At 43.0% G+C, this 26829-nt stretch overlaps 1 protein-coding gene and 1 pseudogene across 1 annotated transcript; both read left to right on the top strand.

The window, feature by feature from the left end:
• The first annotated feature begins 1647 nt into the window (after nt 1–1647).
• On the top strand, nt 1648–3408 carry LOC115745350 (UPF0481 protein At3g47200-like). Its single transcript, XM_048283435.1, has 2 exons — nt 1648–2299; nt 2528–3408. Exons 1-2 carry the CDS (start codon nt 1652–1654, stop codon nt 3305–3307), a joined length of 1428 nt encoding a protein of 475 aa, XP_048139392.1. The 5' UTR covers nt 1648–1651; the 3' UTR covers nt 3308–3408.
• A 6634-nt stretch (nt 3409–10042) lies between these two features.
• LOC115745329 lies at nt 10043–14742 on the top strand (annotated as a pseudogene).
• The last annotated feature ends 12087 nt before the right edge of the window (nt 14743–26829 follow it).

Here is a 26829-nt window from a genome sequence, read left to right as displayed (position 1 = left end):
CAAGTCGGTGGAACTCAAGTCGTCACAGGTTAATACAACGAAAAACCCCAAATTAGTACACGCGTGATAAATTTACTTTTCGTTAGTTTCTGTTAAATTGGATTAATACTACAAAAATCCCAAATTGATACAATAGAGGGTAAAAATTCCAAACGTGTATATTCGGCAATTGCCACGAGTCATCGAACTCAGCAATTTGACGATAAAATTTAACGGAACTTAATATAGAGTAGATTTGTCATAGATGTACCAGTTTGAAGTAAAGTTGTTAAATGTGTACCGGTTTCGGGTTTTCGGTGGTAAAAGAAATAGTTTGGGGTAAATTTGCCATATGTGTACCAGTTTGAGATTTTTCGTGGTATTAGCCCTTTAGAAAAAGAGAAGATCAGTATCAAAATAGACCATCTGATGGGCCTGAAAGTTTCGGGAGGACACTTGTAGTAGAGCGGCTCAACCCAATTCAAGATTCAATAAAGCTGGCTTGGGTTGTGAAGGTAATCCAGAGGTAAATCCTCTTAATCATACATTGCTCCCCTAAATGGCATGAATAAACCTTAACGGTTGATCTATACAGATTGGGCCGACAACAAAGGTTTAGATCTGCTGAGAAACCACGACAAACAACGTAGGAATAAAAGATCTACCTCGCCTCTTTCAAAATTCTTTGGCCCTCTTAAATCGTGGAAGCTCCCCATACAAGAAATTTTTTGATAGCACGCGCGCATTCGTGTAACACGATAGGCCTAGAAGCTTTCTGACACGCCTTGCTCCGAGGACAATTAGTTTTGTCCGGGCCCAAGAGAGAAAAAAAAAGAGTAGAGAATAACTTTAATAAAAGAAATCGAGGCACTTTCACATTGAGCAAGAAAGGAATGTCCTACAATTGGTTTACTTGGGATATGAACCGAATGTGTTGTCGTACGTTACACGCATGTCCATATAAGCTATAGTTGCTTATGGGATTAGTCACTTTCGAATTAAATCCAAGCACTTCTCCATTGAGCTCAGAAATGCTGGCGGCCCATTATGCTCACGTGTAATAAAAATAAAAATAAAAATAAAAATAAAAGCCACACTAATAATTAGTTTAATGTAGAAACTTGACTTTGATTTGAGTGCTATTGTATCTTTTCTTACTTGAATTATTTTTTGCCCATATGAAACAAGCAGAAGCTCTTGAGTTTCACGCAAGATGGTTACAACTTGTGTTGGATTGCCCGAGGATAAGCGGGCCATGCAATTCGATTCCTACGGCTTTCACGGGACATGCCTAAGAAAAGATATATATTAGGTTGTCCTTACGGCCAAGTCAGCCATAAAATGCTCCATTAGTTGATCGACACGTGTTAGGTGAGCCCGCATTTCAAATTTTTTAGAAAAAAGCTTTCAATTAATGAGTGCTTTGTATAAAATACGCGGTGATGATGTGTGAATTTACGATCAGAAATAACTGACAAGATTATTAGGCTGTCAGGAAAGCATTTCCCAACTCCTTTTTCACTCACCTTCTCTTTTCCATGAGTAAACACGTTCTCTCTTCAGCTCTTCAACTTGAAGCAATGGGCCAAACCCTCTTCACTCTTCCCATCTCTCACCATAAATTCACCTCTTCTCATCTCACTCCCTTCAGCTTTAAGACAAAAACGATAACATGAGACACTCCACAGTAGAAATTTGTGGAACTTGTGAAAATAGCGGAAGCATGGATCCTTCGCCGCCACCAGACCCAAACGAGACCAACTGGATCGTCCAAGTCGAGGAGAGCCTCAAGAGCAAGACCTCCGATGACCAACGGCGCTGGAACAAGCGGTCCATCTACAGGATCCCTGCCCGCATCACCGACCTCAAAAGCGAGGCCTACCGGCCGCAGGTTGTCTCCTTCGGTCCCTACCACCACGGCGATGAACACCTCCTCCCCATGGAGGAACACAAGCGCCGCTCGCTTGTCCACTTCCTCAAGCGGTCCGGGAAGCCCTTCAAGCCCTTCCTCGAGTCCCTAAAGGAGGTGCTGGGGGACCTCAAGGCAAGCTACGATGCGCTGGACCCGATGTGGAAGAAGGACAGCGAGGGCGCGGCAGGCCGGTTCCTGCAGCTGATGATCACTGATGGCTGCTTCATGCTCGAGATCCTGAGGTTCGCAAATTCGGAGGTGGACGACTATGCGCCCAACGACCCCATCTTTAGCAATCACGGGAGGCTTTACATACTTCCAAACATTTGGCGGGACATGCTGCTGCTGGAGAATCAGCTTCCTCTGCTAGTACTGGAACGGCTGGTCGCCGTCTGTAATGGCAAGAAGGTTAGTTCCTTAGATTTTGCTCCGTCGTAAGAGAGATTTTTCGCACGCATGTAAACCGCCGTACTGGGTTCACAGTACATCTTGGCAATCTCAGAGGAATCAAATCTAATGCTCCAATCCTGATCTATAACCGATATTAGAAACTTCTTTTTATACCTTCTACTCAAGGACAATCCACATGACATCAGGAGGAAGGGAAATTGAACTGACTTTACTCCAACAATGCAGGAGGAAGAATACATCAACAGGCTCATCCTTAACTTCTGGAGAGCCAGCGAGAACAATCCAAGCACAGGAAAATGCCTGCACGTCCTGGACGTCTTCAGGAAGAAGCGGGTCCAGCTCAATCCGGACCAAGTGGTGAGCATGGGCAACCTGAACAATGCGTGCATGGGAACAAGCCTGGACGTCTCCGAGAAGAGCCTGCCGATGGAGTCCAAAGAGAACAAAGAGTGGAAGAGCAACGCCAGCGTGGAGACAATCCCACCAGCCACCGAGCTCCGTGAGCACGGGATCCAGTTCAAGCAAAGCGAAACCAACAGCCTCAAGGAGATCTCCTTTGCCAGCGGGGTCCTGAGGCTCCCCGTGATCGTGGTAGACGACGACACCGAGTCCATGTTCCTCAACCTCATTGCGTTTGAGCGCTTCCACGTCGAGGCTGGGACCGAGGTCACGTCCTACATCTGCTTCATGGACAACCTCATCGATAAGGAGCGGGACTTTGCTCTGCTCCGCAAGAAGGGTATCATCAGGAATTACATGGAGAGCGACGAGGCGGCAGCCAAGCTGTTCAACTTGCTGGCCAAGGACGTGATGCTCGACCCGGGCAGCAGGCTCCATGACATGATCAAGAAGGTCAAAGAATACTGCAAGGAGAGGAGGCACAAGTGGAGGGCCAGTCTCATGCACACCCACTTCAGGAATCCTTGGGTTATATTGTCTCTCATTGCCGCCTTCCTCCTCTTCGGGCTTACCATAATTCAGACCATATATACCGTGCTCGGCTAGAAAAAATGAACCCTCCCTTTTCCTCTTAGTACAATATATTTTTTCTCCATTTTTCGGGTTTTAACTTTTCGCCTAACGGCTCTCTTGATGAGTTGTTGATTGTTGTTGGTGTGATATACTCTCTTTAGAATACTCCAAGATACTCTCTCTCTCTCTCTCTCTCTCTTAGTGGTATGTGAATTTTGTAGAAGAAAAAAAAAATCTTGGAAGCAGCTAATTTTTGTAATAAAAGAAGAGTCTACGTTGAAGCTCGTGGAGAAGACTTTCATGTACTATGACATCTTCAGTGTACTTAAAGCCTTTGTGTTGGGATTTATGGGAGTACCGTTAACGACCTGATTCTTTGCCCATTAAGTTTATAAGCGGGATAGAAAATTTTATCGGACTCGGAATATTAAATGGACAAGTTTTGGGGGAATCAAGATGTTTTAGCACGGCGGACTAACTGAGCTCAATACTATAGTTGGGGCCATTAATGGGGACGGACTATTTGAATTTAATCAGCCGTATCCGTTGAAGTAAAATTGGTCCGGCGCAAAATTCGGTTTCCGATTGGACTGCGGAACCTTTTAATCAACCTCCCCTACACCACCTGCCCTCTGACGTCGCCACCCATTTCCCTTATTAAGGCACCTCACGTTCTCTCTCTCTCTCTCTCTCTTCATTTTTAGACAACTTCCCTCTCCCCTCTCTGTTTCCTCCCTCGGTGCTCTCTCTTCTCACTCTCGCCCGAGCACTCCTCAAGCTCGATTGAGCTCCGACAGCTGCAGCAATTCGTCGCCAGCAGCTCTTCGAGACCGGACGTCGCTGCTCCACTCCTCTGCCCAGCCGCTCCCTCGACCCGCGATGCCTGAGAAGAAGAAAAGTGAGGCTCGAGCTCGTCCTGAAGCCGATTCCACTCTCGTGTTCGCCAAGCTCCAATCCTAGGCAAGTAGTACTTTTATGCTTTCTCCTAACCTATCCGATAGTCAAGCACTTGAGCGCGTTCAGTGATCTAAAAGGCTTGGGTCTAGGGGTATGCGCATGATCCGAGCTAGTCTAGTCCCGATATGGAACCGGGGACCGGACTAGTAGTCCCGATCCCCAAATTTTCGAGATTGGAGATTGAATTGGGACCTAACTGGTTCTAGTAGGACCGCTAACACTAACTATTATAGAAATCTATCTCTTGGATCTAAGTTAACAACTTTTAATCTCAACCTTCCAATCTAAAAAAATATACACATGACCATTGTATGACAATCACATGAGTACTTATAATCCTAAAACAATGAAAAAAGACTAAATTAGGATAAAAACACTTAAAATAACTGAAATAAGATTATGCTCTTGTATCATTCTCCTTGAGCTAGAAAGAATCAAGCTTCAAGTAAGATTACACTTGTATTTCACTGAATCTAAGTGAGAACAAAATAACGGGTTTGGGATAAAGTACACTACAAGTGCCACAACTTGTGATCGACGCTTACTTTAATGCCAAAACTTTCAAAAATATCACTTAAATGCTAATTTTTTTGAAAAATGCTTACTTCAGTGCCAGCTTTCGTTTGAGCTGACGTGCCTCACCAAAAATTTGATGTGACATATTTTTATTCATATTTGAGCTGATATGGCTTGCTGGAGTTGACACTGAAGTTAGCATTTTTTTAAAAAAATATGCGCTTAAGTGAACGTTTTGAAAGTTTTGACACTAAAGTGATCGTTTTTTAAAAAAATTGATACTTGAGTCAAGAAAAAACACAATAGACTTATAGATTGGCTTGCATTATAATTAGAAACACCCTTTGATTGAATCCCTTGGAATGATACGAGCGCTCATCATCCCAGAACAAGAAGGGTGAAAAGCTTAAAGCAGTCACTTCCCCATAAGCTTATAGTTTGCATACAAGCCAGAGCCAAGAAAAACCGAGAAATTACCCAGCAACATTCAACTGAACAAAGGAAACACGGGTTCAGGACAATGTTAAAACTTAAAGCTGATGCATTTATCATATATAATAATCAGTTGCGCGTTGAAGTTTGCAAAGAGATCAAATTCTAATGACGAGGAAGAGTGCATTACTCACAATGTCAAATGGAAGCCCACTAAAGATAATCCAGCCAAGTCCAACCGTAAAAAAATCCTATAACAAAAAAAAAATGTAAATACATAGAAAAGTGATAGATGAAAATATCCTATTGTTACTAGAGGGAGAAGTCTTGTATGAAACAATCTTTATGGGTCATTCCAATGGAGGACCACACCCTACAAACAAAATAAGTACACTCGAAGTCTTAAAATCTCATCACATGTATTCCTTTCACTTCATCTTATAGATGATTTCCCGATAAGCTCTAAGTGAGCATCATCCATATACACTAGAAGTCTTAAAATCTCACCATATATATTCCTTTCACTTCGAGCCTGTTTGATTCAACATTTGGCTAAGTGACTTTGAGAAAATGCAAATACATTTAGGCTAAACGTCTTTTTCCAAAATGCAAGTAGTGTTTGGTAAAGTGTATTTTAAAAACACATTGGAAAACAACTTTGACATAAATGCTATTTGGTAAAAAATGAACTTTGTAAATTATTTTTACTTTTTGAAAAAAAAAGCGATGGTCGGCCGTGGTGGGAGGCGGCGGTTGGCGCCGGCGGGCGACTATCTGCAAGCAGCGGCGATAGGCGGTGGGCGACAGTCGGAGAGTGAAGGCGGGTGGTTGTGGTGGTCGGTGGCAACGGTGGCGGTGGGCGACTGCTGGGTGACGGTGGCGGTCGTCGGTGCCGATTGACGGGGAGCGGCGGTTGGCGGGCAACAGCAGTGGGCGATGGCGGAGGTGGTCGGTTGCGGTCGGCGAGTAGTGGTGGGCGGCGGTGGCGGCGGCGACCGGTGGCCCCAAGCTAAGGTGACAAATTTAAAAGAAAAAAAATTAGTTGCATTTTACAAAAGTCTTTTAACCCAAAGTACTTAGGTACTTTAAGCTAAAAGACTTTGAATATCATTTAAGATGCAATTACATTTCTTCAAAGTGAGCAAAAAATGAATCAAACAACATTTGCATTTGGCCAAGAGATTTTAGAGCCCTAATGCTCATTCCCAATACTGAACCAAATAGGGCCGTCTTATAGATGATTTCCGGATAAGCTCTAAGTGAGCATCATCTATATCTAATAAAAACAAGCTACTAATAAAGCATTCTCTCATTAGGTATATGAAAAAATAACAAGACAAAAAGATATATCAATGACTTACCACACTCAAACGTTTCTGCATTCATGGTATTAATTGGCTTGTTAACTACTCACAACAAATCTTTAGTGCAAATCAAAGCTTCCGCTGCTCTAGGAGTCAAATAACTTTGAAAGTTATCCAGCACACAACCAGATGTGCTGAAAGTCATCTTTGAAGCAATAGTTGTTACAGGAATATCCAAAATATCCCGAGCCATCAAAGAAAGGATTTTGAACTTTTGGCCAGCAGTATTTCACCACATCAAAAGGTTAAGATCACGATCTTCTTCACGTTCGACTTTAGGATACTTATCGAGCTCGAATACGTTTGCTTCGGACGATATTTGGTCTTCCTCTTCATCATGGCACAGCAACTCCAACTCCTTGTCCCAATCATCGAAACCAAGCTTCTTTTGGTTATCCTTCTTGCGATTATGAGGATCCTTACTACTACTACTACTATTACAGGCAGGAGTCAAAAGTTAACCACCCAAATATTTGTCACAAGAACAAAGATAAGATTTTTCATGACAATGAAACAAGTGTTCCAGGGCAATCCTCACATTATTGCAACTCTCATCAATCATTGCCTTATCATCATAGATGAGTTTATAAGAACGCCGCACATAACGCATCTTCAATTAACCGTCATCTCATCACCACGAATCACCAAAGATAACGAACTACACAACAAACAATCATTAATCAAATGGAAATCAGGGCAGGTAAAGGACTATCGTAAAGTAAACTTTCTCCGATAACTCCAAATTCCTTATTTGGGCTCTCGACCGCCATTCCTTCACCACCAACTCGAGAATTAGCTCCCGTTTTACCAAATTTAACTATCGATTTAGCCAATCCAAAATCCAAAGAGCACTATTCAAGCCATAGAGACGATATGTAAGCCATTTAGAGGTCCTTCGTGCATTAAGACCAGAAAAACCGAACCCCTTTCTCTTTGGAAAATCTCAAACCATTGTCAATTTCAGCGATTTGTCTATCAATTTCACAAACCCGACACCAAGAGAACCTTATCTAGTTATAATTTGTGACATACAACCAAGTTTAGGGTTTTTCGCGCCCATACTTTCATCTCGATCTTACACGTCCGAACCATCAATACATCGCTTATTGCGACAATTCAACCACCAAATCAGTTCACTCAAGCCTCAAGGATATCCATTCTATTAGAATCTAAGACATGCAAGCAGGATCAACAACCAACGATTGGAGAATTAGAATTTTACTCGCCTTGTAACCGAACTCGGAAACAATTGCAATCCGTGCCGCCGCTAGCTTTGGCGCACCCATCTTCCTTCACATAGAGAGAGAGAGAGAGAGAGAGAGAGAGAGAGAGAGAGAGAGAGAGAGAGAGAGAGAGAGAGAGAGAGAGAGAGAGAGAGAGAGAGAGAGAGAGAGAGAGAGAGAGAGAGAGAGGGCGAGATTTGAGTCGGCAAGGGAGAGGGGATGAGGGAGTCACAACCAAAGAGAAAAAGAGACGAAGAGAGAAGAGTTAATTGAGGTTTCCACCAAAAATGAGCGAAGAGAGAGAAATTCAAGCTTATATAGTTAGTAGGAGGATTCTTGCATGAGTGACACTCGTTATTCTTGTGCGCTCTAGCTTGAACACTTGTCCATCATGCACTCTTTCATGTGTCTTGGCCCACTAAATGGAATTTTCACTAGTTGTACTAATTTTCCTCATAATTAAACTCTAATAGATCGAAACTAATTACTAGGCGCTCTGTCTTTTCGTCAATAATTCTCCGTGATATTTATTAAAGTCCCACAATCATAATTTCTAAACGACCACCGCCAAAATAATTCCCATTTTGTCCATTAAACAGGTTGGCGGAACTCAAGTCGTCACGGGTTAATACAACGAAAAATCCCAAAATAGTACACGTGTGACAAATTTGTCATTTGTTAGTTTTCGTTAAATTGGATTAATATCATAAAAAATCCCAAATTGATACAAAGAGGTTAAAAATTCCAAAAGTGTATATTCGGCAATTGCGACGAGTTATCCAACTCAAGAATTTGACAATAAAATTTAACGAAACTTAACATAGAGTAAAATTGTCACAAATGTATCGGTTTGAAGTAAATTTGTCAAAAGTGTACCAGTTCCAGATTTTCGGTGGTAAAAAAAAATAGTTTGGGATAAATTTGCTAAATGTGTACCAGTTTAAAATTTTTCGTTGTATTAACCCTTTAGAAAAAGAGAATATCAGTATCATAATGGACCATCCGATGGGCCTGAAAGTTTCGGGAGGACACTTGCAGTAGGGCGGCCCAACCCAATTCAAGATTCAATAAAGCTGGCTTGGGTTGTGAAGGTAATCCAGAGGTAAATCCTCTTAATCATAAATTGCTCCCCTTAATGGCATGAATAAACCTTAAGGGTTGATCTATACAGATTGGGCCAACAACAAAGGTTTAGATTTGCTGAGAAACCAGGACAAACAACGTAGGAATAAAAGATCATCTCGCCTCTTTTGAAATTCTTTGGCCCATCTTAAATCGTGGAAGCTCCCCATACACCCATTCGTGTAACACGATTGGCCTAGAAGCTTTCAGACACGCCTTGCTCCGAGGACAATTATTTTTGTCCGGGCCCAAGAGAAAAAAAAAAGTAGTGAATAACTTTAATAAAAGAAATCGGGGCACTTTCACACTGAGCAAGAAAGGAATGTCCTACAACAGTTGGTTCACTTGGGATTAAAACCGAATGTGTTGTCGTACGTTACACATATATCCATATAAGCTATAGTTGCTTATGGGATTAGTCACTTTCGAATTAAATCCAAGTACTTCTCCATTGAGGTCAGAAATGCTGGCGGCCCATTGCGCCACGCCCACGTGTACTAAAAAATAAAAAAAATAAAAATAAAAGCCACACTAATAATTAGTTTAATGTAGAAACTTGACTTTGATTTGAGTGCTATTGTATCTGTTTTTACTTGAATTATTTTTTGCCCACATGAAACAAGCAGAAGCTCTTGAGTTTCGCGCAAGATGGTTACAGCTTGTGTTGGATTGCCCGAGGATACGCGGGCCATGCAATTCGATTCCCACGGCTTTCATGGGATATGCCTAAGAAAAGATATATATTAGGTTGTCCTTGCTGCCAAGTCAGCCATAAAATGCTCCATTAGTTGATGGACACGTGACAAGTGAGCCCACATTTCAGATTTTTTAGAAGGAAGCCGTTAGTCTGACAGTGTAACAAGATTGTCATTATTTTCGACTCTACGATTTTTTAATTAATAAGTACTTTATGTAAAAGACGCAGTGATGGAGTGTGGATCTACTATAAAAAATAATTGACAAGACTGTTACACTGTTAAAAAGCATTTCCCAACTCCTTTTTCACTCGCCTTCTCTTTTCCATGCGTAAACACGTTCTCTCTTCACCTCTTCAACTTGAAGCAATTGGCCAAACCCTCTTCACTCTTCCCATCCTCTCCATAAATTCACCTGTGCTCATCTCACTCCTTTCAGCTTAAGACAAAAACGATAACATGAGCCACTCCACAGCAGAAATTTGTGGAACGTGTGAAAATTGCGGAAGCATGATCCTTCGCTGCCACCGGACCCGAACGAGTCCAACTGGATCATCCAAGTCGAGGAGAGCCTCAAGAACAAGACCTCCGATGACCAACGGCACTGGAACAAGCGGTCCATCTGCAGGGTCTGCGCCTGCATCGCCGACCTTAACCACAAGGCCTACCAGCCGCATGTCGTCTCCTTCGGCCCCTACCACCACGGCGATGAACACCTCCTTCCCATGGAGGAACACAAGCGCCGCTCGCTTGTCCACTTCCTCAAGCGGTCCGGGAAGCCCTTCAAGCCCTTCCTCGAGTCCCTGAGGGTGGTGGCACGGGACCTCGAGGAGAGCTACGATGCGCTGGACCCCAAGTGGAAGGCGGGCGGCAGTGAGGACGTGGCGGACCGGTTCCTGGAGCTGATGATCACCGACGGCTGCTTCATGCTCGAGATCCTGAGGATTGCAGAACAAAAGGTGGGGGCGGGAAAGGTGGAGGGCGACTACGAGGACGACGACCCCGTCTTCAGCAACCACGGGAAGTTCCACGTGATGGCGTACATAAGGCGGGACATGCTGATGCTGGAGAATCAACTGCCGATGCTAGTGCTGGTTCAGCTGGTCAAAGTGGAGAGGGATGGCAAGAAGGTAAGTTTCTTAGACGAAAGAGGTCATTGCATGAATGCAACCGACAATTTCATTATTTAATCTATCTATCGGAAGCTTCGTTTTACACCTTTGATGCAAATAGAATCCATTCGGCAACAACCTCGTGTTCAATGCACTGACTTTACTCCAACAACGCCAGGGTATCGAATTCATCAATGGTCTCATCCTCAACTTCTACTACCCCGACCAGCTCATGCGCACCGAGGGCATCGGCCAATCCCTGCACGTCCTGGACGTCTATAGGAAGAGCCTGCTGCTCCATGAGGGGGGGTCCAAGAAGGTCCAGCCCTGGCAGCGCCAGATCGGGAGCGTGGGCGGTGAGGAGATCATCCAGTCTGCCACTGAGCTCCGTGAGCACTGGATCCGGTTCAAGAAGAGCAAAACCCGCAGCCTCAATGACATCTCATTAGAAGGACGGGTCCTGAGGCTCCCCATGATCGTGGTGGACGACACCACGGAGTCTGTATACCTCAATCTTATCGCGTTCGAGCACTTCCATGTCGGGGCCGGGAATGAGGTCACGTCCTACGTCTTCCTCATGGACAACATCTGTGACGCCCGGGAATTCGATCCATGTAAATTTGCCCGAATTCAATAAAAAGGAAGAGAATTGAATTTTAGTCGGTGCAAATTTTGGATCGCAAGGACAAAAGTGACGAATTTGGACTAATCCCGAAATGTCGTTCGATTTCGATTGGGTCTCGAAATCGTGGTCATCGCGACTTAGGATTTTTGTTCCTCGCGCCTAAACTTTTCCGGACCGAACCTAGCCGTGAAAATCCAAATTTTATTCCCAATCGATTGAGCCAAAAATCCGATCAGTCCCGAATTGTCAAATTACGGAACCGCCCTTGGATATTATACGTATAAGATAAGATAAGATATTTAAAATATCTTGTGGGCCCCATCTAGTGAAATTTGGCCAATTCTTCTGCTACCCACGTGCCCCTCTCCCTTCTCTTTCTCTCCCTCACGTCTGCAGCCCCTTTCTATTTTTCCTTCTCGCGACTTCCTCCCCCTCCATCACCGAACCATCTTCTTCCTTGGCGATTTTTGCCAAATCACCACCTCTATCCACCACCTTACTCCTCAATCCACCACTCCTTGCCGCCACCACCATCATCCCGGCCGCCGTTCGCCACCGGAAAGCCCAGAACAGCCCCGGCGAAATTTTGCTCTGTTTAAGCCCCTGTTTTGCCCGGTTCTGTTTCCAGCCGTTGTGCACCGCTCCACCGCCTTCCTCTGCCCATATCCGACCACCACATACTCCTCAAAACTCCATCGAACCATCCCCACCAGCCCCGCGACCTCGCGTCACCGCCGGAGCCCCGAAACAGCCCAAAACCGTCCCTCCCCTGATGCTGTATAGTGCAGTTTTTAGAGTCTGACTTGGAGAAACAAAGCTTGTTCGCATAGCAAACGGACCCGAAACCACCCGAGATTTTGTACACACCTTCCTCTACCTCTCTACGACGTTACCAGCTAAAGAAAACCCCCAGATCAGTCCTCGAAATCGAAACTGTACATGTCGCCGTCCGGACTGCTCAATCTGCCCTGTTTTTTTTTAGAAACCGGACTGTTCTGCACCGTTGCTGTTCGGTCGCTTCCGGCCACCATCCGCCGCCCCCAGCTGGTCCCGAAGGTCGTCCTCGACCTGTAGGTGAGTCCCCCAGCCTTCCCCAGCCTCGCCTCAGCCCGTGAGATCGTTTTTCCTCCAAATTCAGCTCGGTTTCCCCTATTTTTATCTCTGTTGATTCTGTTTTTCAGCTTCTGTCGCTCGCCGGACCTCTAATCGTTGAGCTGCTGCTATTTGCAAAGATTTCTCTGCCGAACTCGTCACTGCTTCGGCCGTGAACAGTGTCTCCGGAACAGTGCCGCCGGTGAATAGTGTTTTCCGGCGTGAACAGTGTTTTTGGTGAGTTGACCCTAATCCTTGGTTAGGGCGCTAATTGCGCCTAGAATTAGTTAGCTAGTCGGTAGGAATTTTAGGTAGATTTGATTATGGTCGGATTAGTTAGAAACCCGGTTTAGGGTAAATGGCCATAATCGATTAAGTTAGAATTGTCTGTGGCTAATTGTTGTTAGGCGAATTTGATTGTATGTTGTGATTTGATCGCGAGCGAGCGATAGGTTAAAGATGAGCGATCGATTGGCGATTATAAATCGAATTGGCTAATTAATAAATTTGGCACGAAATTGAGCTTTTATGTGGCCTAATCGAATTGGTTAATTCGTGTTGAATTGATGACTTTGTATGGGCGGATCGCCGTATTGAAATGTTGAATTGAGTACCCTAAATGCTCGTTGAGTGATTTGGTGATTGTTTGGGAGTTAATTGTTCCGTGTGTTCTTGCAGTGTCTATTTGGCAATCTGCATATGCATATGACCGTGTGCAAGATCAAAGACATATTTTAGCATGAAAATGGCTTTGGGCCGAGTCTTTGAGCACGTTTGTGTGAGCATCCGGCCTAAATCAAAGAGAATAAATTGATTGATGTGTCGGGTGTGCTGTATGGTCATATGACGGAACGATGATGGGTTTTCCTGGCAAGTTCGTCTTGTACGCGTAGTACAGACCGTACCATTTTTATGGAACCACACGACTTGCCGGAAGCACGATAATTCATGCCCCGTATGGTACGTACGGTTTTAAGGGATTATCGGATGCCGGTCGCAGCTTGTGATGGACCGACGCCCCGTATAGGGATGCCTACTTGCCGTGCCGTGCAGAGTGCACTGGATACACCGCTTGTAGTAGCCGTTGCCGAGAGGGAAAAGGAACGTAGCCCGGTCCTGCCGGAAGAATGCGGGATCGCATTATTTGTGAGAGTTGATCACGCCGGTTGCGTAGATCCTCATCACCGTGGCGCCAAGGGCGCGATCATCGTTAATAAATGGACTTGTGTGGTGTCCAGGGCATACTTGTGAGTGTGATGCGTGTTCGATCGGTTGTCCGATGTGACTGTTGAGTGTAGTCAACATTGCATTATGTGTGGCTGAAGGCCGGTAAGTATGCAGGTGGATGATTATTGTCATGTGATATGATTGTTGGATATATGGTTATATCGTGGTGTTATAATCCTCGTGGTTAGGATGTTTTAGGCGAATCAGTGTCCTAACCGAGCTTAGGCTTGATTCACTGAGATTTATATCTCACCCCGTTGTGGGAACCATTTTTTTTTTCCAGGTCCCAAGTGATGAAGTTTTATGGATACCAAGGCCAGGTTATGAGGGTAGTCTTTTGGAGTAGATGAGAAGTTAACCTTATTGACCCGGCAACCTTTTGAGGTTATAGTGAGCCACCCCGAAGTATGGGGTTGTATATATTTCTGTAGCTCGGTGGGGTTAAGACTCATATGCTGTCTGATGACCGTATATGTCACTTTGGATTATCTGCCTTGGTATGTATCTTCTGCTATGCTATCCCTGTTTGTTCATATGTTGTCCGGGAGTAAACCGTTTCCGCATGCGTATATAGTTGAAAGGTCGATAACGCGCCTGGGACGTTATCCTTCATGACCTCGTGGCGATTTGGTAGGGATGTCGCGGGCTCGAGAGTCGGGGCGTGACAACATCATCAACAGCGAGCAGGACGTCCAGCTGCTCCATAAAAAGGGCATCATCCAGAATGCCATTGGGAGCGACAAGGAGGTCGCCGATCTGTTCAATTCGCTGTGCAAGGACGTGACGCTGGAATCCAACAGCGGCCTCGACCACGTGCACATGGATGTCAGCAGGCACTGCAAGAGGCGCTGGAGCGCGTATTGTGCTATCCTCTGGCACGACTACTTCAAGAGTCCTTGGTCTGGACTGTCTTTCTTCGCCGCCATCATCCTCTTTGGGCTCACCACGATTCATACCGCATATACCGTGATCTACAAATGAACCCTTCCTTTGTCTCTCTCTACAATAATTTTTTTTTTCGTACTCTTTGGTTTTCCTCCTGATGGTTGGTGCTCGATCATTACCTCTTGATTGTTGTTTTCAGTCTTGTTCATTGCCTCTCTTTAAATATTTCGAATAATAGACGTTTGGCTGTTTTTTTTTTTCTTATCACTATCAAATGATGATTCTCTTTCTTCAATCTTGATGTTTGTCCAATTTGGTTAGGTAATATGAAGGATGATCAAGTTTTAGGCAAACGAAATCTTCCATCGCACCATCTTCTTCTTGATTAAAATTTTATTACGAATTGCAGCGAATTTAAGTGAAAATACAAAGTCATCTACATATTTCCCAGTCGTCAAGCAATCAAGCATTAACACACAGAACATACTTTTATGCCTGAGAGATATATTTTGAGACTTACCAACATCCTTCCTGAAATGAAGAGAGCAAAAAGATGTTCACGGCCGTAGACCTCCCATATCGAAGTAAGCTAACAGCGAACTGCTAATTCTGTACGGAGAAAAACCGACAAAATTTACAGGAAAGTGCAGTTCTCTAACCTTAATGAACGAAACTCATATTTTCCGTATGAACTGCTGTTCTGAAAATGAAGCCAGCGATCGGACAAAACGGACTGAAAGAAGCAAATAAAAAGGACACAAAATATATGTGATCCAATCGGTGTAACCTACGTCCGCGAGAAAGCAGCACATAATTCCACTGCATAACCGGCAATAAAGGAGATTACAATCACACTCGAGCACTTAATTCTCAGTATTTCTCCATCCTTGATTATACCCAATAACTCAGTCAGTGTTTAACTCCTTAGAGTTCTCAATGAAATAATCTCTCAACATTACAAAAGGAATAAATTGTTTATTAATACAACAATTTGACTGGATAAATCACCTGGGTGCGATTACAACGAAAATCTCCCTCTGCCAAGAACTACTGAGTTTTGGTTCGGGAAAGCTCCAAGTCTTTCACTTCCTCTCTACCTCTTAATATGTTGTTGAAGGCGGGCCTATTCACGATTAAAATAATATAAATTCTCATTCTTTATTATTCTTTGGGCCTGGGTCTACGTTATCAAACTTGCAGCCAGTAAGGGCCTGTTTGGTAGCATTTTTGTTCCTCCGATTCTGTTCTCCAGAACAAAAAAGGGCCAGAAATATGTTTGGTAACGCAAATGATTCTAATTTTTCTCCCGAGAACACTTTTGGACAAAAATAAGAACAAAAAAAAAGTTGGTTCTAAAAAAAAAGAACACTTTTGAGAATAAAAAAGGCAACGATAGTCTTCTCTCACTTTTGTTGGTGCCCGTGAGATGTGGGTCAGGTCAACCCGACCAGATCGGGATAATTTTTTTTAAAAAAATTTCAGAAATTAATTAAAAAATAAAATAAGAGAAAATGATTAAAAAATCCAAAAAATGGACAATTTATAAAAAGGAGTCAGTGTGTCCAGCTAAAGGAGTCTATGCCTTGTTTTTTTTTTTTTTTATGCTTCTAAACTATTTAATTTCCACAACCAACCGTGTGCGTGTAGGGCCATAATTCTCCATTTTTTTCATATAAAAAAATTATAAACTTTTTTATTTTGCCAATTGAGCTTTAAATCTTTTCACATTTTGTCAATCGAGTTAATCCACAAATTTTAGTTGCAAATCGCTAACATGTACGCTAGCCCTCCTATATGGCACGGTTAGCACCGACGTTGATAATTTTTAATAATATTTTTATATTTTCTGAATTTTTTATTTTATTTTCCTTTTTTTATTTTCTTTTTGATCGGCACATAAAAAAGTAGATAAAAACAACAAAAAAATTCAAAAAAAAATTCGAAATATGTTTCTGTCGCGACCTAAAAAAAATAGACAAGTTAATTTTCGGGCTAATGGATTATCAGGTTAATTAATTAACTAACCTAACTCAGACTCTCCCAAGTCCATACCAAATCGCAACTTAAGGTTCAAATAATTAACATGCAACGTGTTTTGAATTTGGAGTCGCCACTAATCATTTTCGGTAGGTTGATTAGAAACCTAAATAAAATAGCGGGAGAAAACTATCTTATTTCCGCGAACCAGAGATTTTGAATTCGGGGATTTGGTTACGCTAGATTACTCTAACGCCCTTTCGGTACCATTTTCATGAAAAATATTTGATTTGGCAATTTTGATGGATTTTACTTGAAATTCAAAGATGTAATTTTTTTGGTTTTTTCTTCTTTTTTATGGGGATGTAAAACATTGAACTTTGTACGATATACACCATGGGTGATTTAGAAAGAAAGAAAACGCAGCCAGTCACGAGTATTTATAAAAATAAATTAACATGTAATAATGCTAAAATTTGGAACACGTGGCATGTCTAAAATAAACGAACAAATATTCAAACCAAACGATTACATTTTTGTAGATCGAGATGGAAATGATTACCTTCTATTACACAAAATCTTACTCACATACACGTTATAGTTCCCTTCAAGATCTCAGAGCTGGAAGAACGCGGCTGTCGTCGAAAATGGCAAGCAATGGCGTTGTTGGATGGCGAGAGGCGAAGTACGTGTCGGGAATCGTCGAAGATGATGCTCGACTAAAGCTCTTTTCTTCACTCTCAAATTTCCTCTTCTGATTTTTCTCAAGAACTCTCTTTTTCCTCTCTAAAAATTCCTCTCAAAAACCCTCTCAAAACTCTCTCAATTCTCTTCCACTCTCTCCTTCTAAAACTCTTCTCAAGAGCTCTCTACCTTTTCTATCACCAAAATTCTCCTCCTCAATTCTCAAGAACTCTCCCTCTTTTATAGCCAAATTTCTCCACCCTTCATTCTTCATCTTCATTTCTTCACCTTCCATTTTCATCTTCCCTTCTTCATCTTCATTTCTTCACCTTCCATTTTCATCTTCCATTCTTCATCTTCATTTCTTCACCTTCCATTTTCATCTTCCCTTCATCACCTTCCCTTCATCATCTTCCCTTCTTCATCTTCTTTTGGTATTTGCAATACAGTCCCCGAAGTTTCAAGTATTTGCAATGCAGTCCCTAAAATTTTAAGTATTTGCAATACAGGCCCTGAAGTTTCAAATCTTTTCGGTGTATTTTTCCATCCCGTGCCTAGTCTAGACGCATGCTAAATTAAGTGTTCTGCTTGCCCATTTATATGCCAATGCAATGTACGCTAAAAATAAATATGTGAGATGATTTTTATTTAGAACTAAAATTAGTTCTAATTTTTATGCAAAAAATAGATTAGTCAAAATTTAGGCGTCAACAGCTGCCCCTCTTTGAGTGGAAGCTCGTAGAGGTTCCGCTCAAAGACAAAATTGAATCCTAAATTTTGACAGTGCAAATTATGGATGAACTTTTTGGCGGGAGTTTTAATCCCATTTTTATGAAGTGAAGTGATGCATGATATGCAAGACTGTAAATAACATGTGTCATAATTTTCCTTTTTCATGTTAGAGAAACCTGCACATGGATCGCATACAAGAATACCTGTTTTATCAAATTTCTCGTAAGCTAATGGTTCTCTTAATTTTCAAGCTTCTTTTTGCAGATGCAAGGATTTTAAGGTATTTGGCCTATCTGTTATCAGAGACTTCTCCCTAATGCAAGACAGCGCAAGATATGTGTGTCGTTTGAGATCACAAGAGCTACGTCGTTGTGAGTCGAAAGAAGTGAAATCAAGTTCACAAGAGCTACGTCGTTGTGAGTTGATTAAATGTCGAAATCGCCGGTGCATATGTCTTCACGATTCGACAAAGGGGAATCAAAATCATAAGAGCTACGTCATTATGATTTGGTTTGGATCAAAACCATGGGTGCTTATGTCTTCATGATTTGATAAAGGAGCTGAAAATCATAAGAGCTATGTCATTATGAGCCGACTAAAGGTCAAGATCACCGGTGCATACGTCTTCGTGATTCGAGACCGAAATCATAAGAGCTACGTCGTTATGATTTGATAAGATGTCAAGATCGCCGGTGCATATGTCTTCACGACCTGACAGAAGAGGCATATTGCCCGAATTGAACAATATTTGATAGGAGCACCATCGATTGGAATCGATAAGTACAAAATGGGCATATTGCCTGAATTGAATCATAACAACTATCATCAGAAGAGTTGTTAATTTGAAAAGGGGTTCAGAAAACTTACCTGGGTTCTCCAAACGATTAATCAAGGAACGAAACAGATTGCTCGTATCGTACCTGGTAGGCATTTGCCAGCAAAACTTGCTCATTTAATAATCCTTGGATGAATTTCGAGACCTTGGGAGGGAACTCGAACATCGGGAATGTATTACCTATCATAGAATGTCGGAGGTAACACGTGCAAACATATTCAACAATGAGTATAATGCAATCACTCATACTATGGTTCATGCATAACCATTCTGTCAAGTTTGCATTACTAATTTTGTCCAGGGAGGTTCTCACATTACGAATACCTCGAATGTGAGCTGAATGGGGGGACTTCAGTCCGAAAGGGCTTTCTCTCACTCTCGAGAAAAGCTATTTATCCCGTCTGCAGGATTCAAGAGAAATCACTCAATCTTTCCATCATCGCATTCGATAAGGATCCAAGTAATCTCGCAATTGATACGACCGAGCCGATCTGGAGGTCTTGATTAGGACCGTAATGAGGGCTAGGTCAAAGGTTTACAAAGTGGACTCTAATTGAGTCAAGGCTGCTGAAATGAATTTCTTCATCATCTGCTCCAGATTTACAAGTCAAGGACCCCGCAAAAATGAGAGAGAAATAATATTGCTCAAACTTCTTCGAGCGATGCTTAAAATCATTTAACTCTACGTTAACTCAAGTGCCCTAATCAGAAGAGACTTTGGAGGGTTATAACGTAGGCTAGGATTAGGGACCGAGGAACGAAAAGGCTCGTTTTGGCTCAGAAATTAAATGAGAAGGGGCTTGACGTTGGTGATCATCACCGACTAGTCACCGATCTTGGTCTTCCGGAAATGTCTTCGAAAAGAATTCCATCATTGAATGAGGGATGGTAGTTTTCTACTAAAATTGTACTTTGCAAACTGATTTCTTGGGGAGTCTTCTTCACAACAAGTGTCTATCGAGGATTTGCAAGAGACACAATGCAAACATGTACATGGAATTTACAACTTAACATGCAAAAATGTACATTCAAAATTCAGAAGTACTTTACAAATGAATGTGCATTGGCCTTACTTTTGGTAGGCACTTTGCTTTTCCTATGCTTGAAATTTTCATATGAGATCAGCCTTTGCTTTTCTTACTCCCGACTCTCATTTTTCTTTTTTTCTTCTTTTTTTCGAGAAGAGATTTCTTTTCCTTTTTCTTTGAGAGTTCTTCGACATCTTTATTTTGCTTTTTTTTTTTCGAGAGCGGGCCCTTCTCCTTTAAGCTGAGTTTGCCTCTCCTTTTTTTTTTACAATCCCATGATTTTGAACCAGGAATTACAACAAACATAAACATTTACAAAGAAAAATTATGTAAACATAAAAAATCTAGCATACAAGAAATGAGTCCATTCGGGAATTCTCTGTTGACCCCACCATCTCCAATTCTAATCCTTGGGAAAATGCTATCTTCGTCTTTGGAATGATCAAATGATCACCAATAGGGGATTAAGAAATGAATTTGCAAGCTCAAGTGGATCGTCGCGACCCTCTCCGTCGGATCGGTCCCGGCGGGGCGAGTAGGGTTAACGAGCCGATCCCCCCTTTTATATATATTTATTTTTTTTGGGGATCGCGGGTCTCTCCCAAGACCCATTACTCGAATCGCGATGTCGGATAAAATTTATAAAATATCGAAATTGACCTTGTGTGGTCGGGTGGCATGTGCGATGTGTACATGCAATCTTGGAGTCGCCACCGATCGATTTATTGGAAGGTATGATCGGAAAACCTTACCGAGCGGTCGGGAGAAACCGTTCGGTTCCGCGAAAACCAGAGATTTTTGGGTCCGGGGACTTGGTTACGCCAAATTTCATATTTGATGCCCTTTCGGTTACCGATGTTGATTGTTTTTCTAATCTTAGGATTTCATGCGGATGTAATATCGGGTGAGGTAGGCCCTAACGGTTCTAAGTTTTCACGCAGATAGGAATTTTCTATCCTAATCAATCACAATCAGAAAAATTTAAAAGCACAATCAAAGCAATCAAAATCCATCAAATCAAATGAACAAGCCTAATATGACCCTATCGGGCCACAGAAAATTCGAATTTAAGTTTCGGGGTTGGTTCGGGAAAATTTGGGGCGGAAGGCCCGGAAGGGTAGAATGGTCATTTTTTTGGGGTTCGGGACCCGAAAATCACGAAATTTCGAATTGGCCAGTTGAATGTGGCCATTTCTCATTTTTTGTGATTTTTCTTGAATTTTTCTAATTTTTTCTATTTTTTGGAATTTTTATTCATTTTTCAAAAATATTGGGAATTTTCCGGATCGAAATTAATCGACCCTTGAAGTCCAAAAATTTTCGATCCAGACTTTATGAGTCCCGAATCGATCTAGGAATTTTTAGAATTTTTTTATGAAAATCTGGGAATTTTTATGAATTTTCTAAGTATTTTTACCATTTTTTTGGATTTTTGGAAATTTCTTTTTTATTTTTTATTATTTTTTATTAATAAACCGGACCGGGTCGACCCGGTCAACGACCGGTCAACCCGGTCCGACCGCCCGCAGACCCGCTCAAAGACCAAAACGACACCGTATTCTATTTTCTACGAATTTCTATATATTTTTTTTGATTTTCTAAATCTAATTTCTAATAATCGGCATTAAAAGAAATAAACGGACGGCCGAGATTCAACCTGGAACCGATCTAGACCGTCGACTCAACTGGAACAAAACGACACCGTGTTCGGGTATTGGATAGACGGCCACGATTAAACGCCGATGCTCAATCCGAGCCGTTGATTCACCTATGCTACTAAACGACGACGCTTGACCCATCTTACACGAAACGACGACGCATTGATTAAAACTACGGACGGCCACGATTAATTTCAGACTTGATCCGAGCCGTCCGTTCCCTATCCGCTCTAAACGACGACGCATCCCCCTTATGAAACGCCACCGTTTTTGCATTTTCTGTATTTTCTATCTAATTATCTAATTTCTAAAATACAAAAGCCAGATCCGACGGCCGAGAATCAAACTCCTCGATTTATCTCGGCCGTCCGATCGGATCCGAGTCAGCTCGCTCGCGCCAACGGCCGAGCTGACTCGGACGTGAGTTGGACCAACCACGGGACGACACCTAAGCTAGTTGACCCGCTGACCGCCACGTCTGCATCTTCTTCTTCCTCGCGACGACACAGCAATGGACGGTCGAGAGCTCTCCGGCGAGATCCAACGGTGAGATCTCGCCGGAAAAGTCTCAAACCAACGGCGATCGACTCTATTCGACCTCTAGACCAACATATCTAAGAATCAAGCAATTTCATCCATTAAATCACGAGTATTTCTCTTCGCACAGAATGATATCTCGTAGTTCAATCTTAAAGCACAGAGCATAACAATTAAATCCAAGCTTCAAAATCATTCAAGGTGAGTTCAGAACACTTACCTCGGGTTCGGATCGAACCCGCAGTTGCTAGAATAGCCTGGCCGAAGATCGACCGGACCGCGAGTTTTGGATGTTCGATTGAGGCGACTCGGGCAAAATCGATGCAAAAGAAGGTTGCGATCGTGGTTAGTAAGGTTCCGTAACAAAAACGCACAAAATAATTTCAAGGATCGTGCTCGAAACCGTGTGATGCCATTGATGCACAGTGATGAGAGAGGAAGTTCGACTCACCGATTCAGGCGGTCTCGGGCGGTGCGGCTGGTGGCGATCGCTTCCTTGATCCTCGGGCGAACTTCCGGAAGTTGTTTCGAAGCTCGAGGTGGTCTGGATCGGCCGGGCCGAAGTCGCGCAGCTCGAACTCCGGCGAGCGACGATGACGATCTCTGGACCTTCTCGCTCTACTCTCTCTCTCTCTTTCTCTCTCTATTCCGGTGCGTGTGCGAGCGAATGAGCCTCCCCCTGCCTCTGGAATCTTCTTGGCCTTTTATACCCGGTTTCAAATTTGAGCGCGCACGGGAGCTCGAGTTGGCCGAAGCTCTCACGTGCCAATCGCACGTCAAATGGCTCGCCGGACGGTGACGGAATCGGTTGTGATTCCGTCACGATCCGTTAAGTCTTTAATCGCTGGCAAACGAACGCGAATTTGACACTATTTTGAGAGTGTTGACTTTCGGACGCCGGGAGCCTTTGACCGGCGATTCCGATCATCTCCGGCGGCCATTGGCCGTGCCGCCGGTGACCATCAACGCTCCTCACCCCGCAAAACAAAACCCCCATGTTAATAAGATCAATTATGGTCGAATTGCCCTTCAATTTGATCAATGAAACTCGTCGTTCAATTCTGCAAATGGCTCGTGCAAGTTGGGGAAGACGAGCATTGTCTTGGACCGATTCGACCGGTCCGACCGTCGGTCGGACCGGTCCGAACCGGTTCAAACAGTGAATTTTGCACAATTCTCAAAATTAATCCAAATTGACTGGGAATTTTTGCAATTAAACCTCAAAATTGGACTTAGGGGCCTGAATTCTATCTAGAAATGTGTTTTTGCCCAAAATTTCCCATCAATTTATATGAAAACCCCAAATTTTTGATTTCGCCCTAATTGGGGAAAAGTTCAATTGGATGTCAATTTGATCAAATTGGACCCCGAGACCTATGCCAATTGATTCAGAATGTGTGAAAACATAGGGTGCCAGTCCAATTTTACCATGTTAGTCCCTCAATTAAAAGTAATTTCGAAACTTGGCCGATTGAGGGACTAAATTGCAAATAATTTGGGGATTTGGACTAATTCGTGCAATTGGCGCAATTGAGGGTGCAATTGATCAAATTGAAGTTCAAAGGGACCACAATTGAATGTCTAGACTCCAAATGTGCAAAAATTGCAAATAAAAAGACTCAATTGGTATTTTTTGTGCAAATTCAACCTTAGGCATTGTGAAGAAACACCTAAAATTGAACTTAATTTTTGATTTTTCTTGAGGTCAATATTAAAAGGGAATTAAAATAAAAATATTGAACATTTTTGTGTATTTTTGTGACCTCGAAAAGTATTTTTTATTATTTTTCAAGTATTTTCCTATTTTCGAAAATATTAAAAAAAATGCGAAAAATATGAAAAATTATTTTTTGTTCCAAATTGGTTCCTTAAGCTTGGCCAAGGCTTCCAATGTTGATTTTATAATTTTTTTGATTTTTTGTGAATTTTTAACGAATTTTGGAAAATAAAACTAAAGGAAAACCGACTAAAAATTCGGGTGTCAACATGGACTATGCAAAGAATGAAGTGTATAAGATAGAGAAATGAATGCTCTTCATCATCCTAAGGCATTTGAATTAAAATTCGAGTATAAATGCAAAGAAACACCCGAAGATTAATGTTAGTCCGAGCAAGAAAATTTCTAATCATTTACCTCGTGTTGCTTCTGGAATTAACTCGTATGGACCCCGATGTGGGGTGGTTCTTGACAGGGGTAAAGAAATGAAACCACCGCTCAAAAGGGGTAATCAATGGATCACCTGTAGTGTTTGGGATAGAGAACTGAATGCCTCTGTCATTTCGGCTATCGTACCTTTTGCGAGAAAACCTTTTACCTTGTGAAATGCGGAACTTAGCCACCGTTCAACTCTCCCGAAAAAATGGGACGTGTTTGGGAAAGGATTGCCTTTCATCATCCTGTCCTGCCCCATTCCATACATTCGATGTATCTTATGTAGTTCATGTTCCTTATTCAGAGTTGGTAAATTAAACATGAGGAACAGTCATGCGCAAACTATGCAATGTATGAGTGTTTTTGAGCATATAAAATGCAGCAACTTTTTATCTTGGTGGACAGAATTCGCAAGCACATAAGGAACTTCTTAGGGCGTGGATCGTGAGTTGCCCCCGTCCATGCAAATGAGTTGCAAAACTTCATTATCTGGTTCAAGACATGAGATTGTCAAAGGCTCCAGGAATTTCTCATTTCATTAATTTTAGGGAGAAGGGATACTTCCCTATCCGGAAAGGCAATGACCCTCGTAAAAATCAAAAGGGAAAGCATCAATGTACGTTCTCATGTTCTAAACGAGTTGAAACGATACCGCTTTACCCTTGTACGAATTTCTTGTGAACTTTGAATTGAAAGGATCAACTCATCTTGATCGGATTGTATGTCCGGGATGTTATCTCTCCGGTTTTGTAACCATCCGGGCTGAGCTTCAATCGGCATTGAACTGCGAAGCAAAAAAATTTGGAGTCAACGTAAACCTCAATCCGAGACCAAACGGCATCACCCGGGAATTCTCCATGCCTTGTTTTTGCTATCATGTCATCAACGTAAACCTCAATCTCATTATGCATCATGTCGTGGAAAAGGGCAACCATGGCTCGTTGGTAAGTAGCTCCGGCATTTCTGAGACCGAACGGCATCACCCGGTAATGAAACATTCCCCATGGTGTGGTGAAAGTGGTTTTCAACTTGTCATTGACATTCATCGGGATCTGATTGTACCCGATCTTAACTTCTTTAGGGTTTTCCGCATCACCTAGGTTGACCGAGATAGTTTGTTCACTTGTCAAGGGCTTGATCTCCTCATGTCGTTCGAAATCCCGACGAATTTCCTCATAATCTGGATTGGACTCATCTAGGTCGTATACTTCTAAATCCACTAGGTTTCCCTCCTCATGTATCCCCCATGATGACAAACTTGTTGGTCGTTGGTTATCATCATCGGGTTGAGTCAAAGCTGCGAGCTCCCGATCCCGACCAATGATAATCCGGGATATAGTGGCCACCGTCCCGTTTTGACTTGCTCACACTATGAATCCGTCCTTCGGGAGAGCGGAGAACTTTTCCTTCAACCGATCGAGTGATATCGGTTCACCGACCTCATAATATCCTGCCCGTAATGATCCGGCAACATTCGGCGAGAATGCCTTAGAATCGAAAAGATCTTGAATCCGATGCTTGATGACGAAACAGCCGTCGGTGTCATGTCCGAGCTCCCCGCAATGGTACTCACATTTCTTCGATGGATCATTTCTCGGCGAACTTGTGTTACCGGGTCGTAGAGGCTCGGAAGTCGATAAACCTCTCTTACGTAGAACCGCGAGTACTTGCGACGGGGTTCCCGGTAGAGGGGTAAACCGCCGAGGGGACCGTTGATTCCCTCTTTGTCGTTGCACGCCGAAATTGGCCTGCTGCTGATTTGGAATCAGTACGACCGGCGTCCGGGTCGTGGTTTTTGGCCGTAGGTCATGTTGACTCGTGGGGCCGGCTCCTTGTCTTTCCTTACCGCAAACCTCTCGGTCGTTGTGGTGACATCATCGTACCAGCCTTTCTTCATACCGTTCTCGATTTCTTCAGCCATTGCGATGAGATGGCTAAATGACGTGGCAGCGGATCCCAAAATTCGGGTTCTCATAACTTGCGGCAGAGTGGAAACAAACAATTTCATGAGCTCCCTTTCGGGAGGGACTGGTTTCAGTCGAGATGCTACGTTCCTCCACCTGGTAGCATACTGCTTGATTGTTTCTCCTCTCTTCATCTCAAGCTGTTCAAGATCTTCTCCGGTGGTCGCACACGTCCAAGTTAAAGCTAAAATGTTTGATGAAAGCATTAGCTGCCTTCTCCCAATCATCCATTCGGTAGATCTCGTAGTCCGTATACCATCTCATGGCGGATTCTTTTAAATTAGCCTGGAAAGTCCGGACCATTAGGGGGCCGTTGATCGCATACTTGTTCATTCTTGCCTGGTACATTTGGACGTGCTGAACCGGGTTGGAAGTTCCATCATACTTCTCAAAGTCGGGCATCTTGAACTTCTCCAGCACTGTGACCTTTGAAAAGACAAATAGGTCAATCTGGGGTATGTTGTGAGTCCCCTCGACCTCTCGGATCCTCTGTTCCATTTGGGCCAACCGCTTGGCCGTATCACCATTCAACCCAGGGGCCACGGGGCTGGCTTGGGGGATTGGGACTATGGGCGGCGTGCCCGAGCTCACACCTGTGAAGATCACATCTTCTAGCGGCATTGTCCGATAGGGAGCGGTTTCCTGGGCTTTACCGGAGTTGTCAATAGGAGGAATTAGAGCAGGAATGGTTAGCGGCGGGCTGGCGGTGGATGATTGAAGTTTGGCGGCGAAGGCGGC

This window comes from Rhodamnia argentea, chromosome 8 (genome assembly GCF_020921035.1).
Source record: "Rhodamnia argentea isolate NSW1041297 chromosome 8, ASM2092103v1, whole genome shotgun sequence".
Classification (NCBI taxonomy): Eukaryota; Viridiplantae; Streptophyta; class Magnoliopsida; order Myrtales; family Myrtaceae; genus Rhodamnia; species Rhodamnia argentea.
The sequence above is the reverse complement of the archived record's forward strand: the minus strand, read 5'-3'. Positions and strand labels throughout refer to the sequence as shown.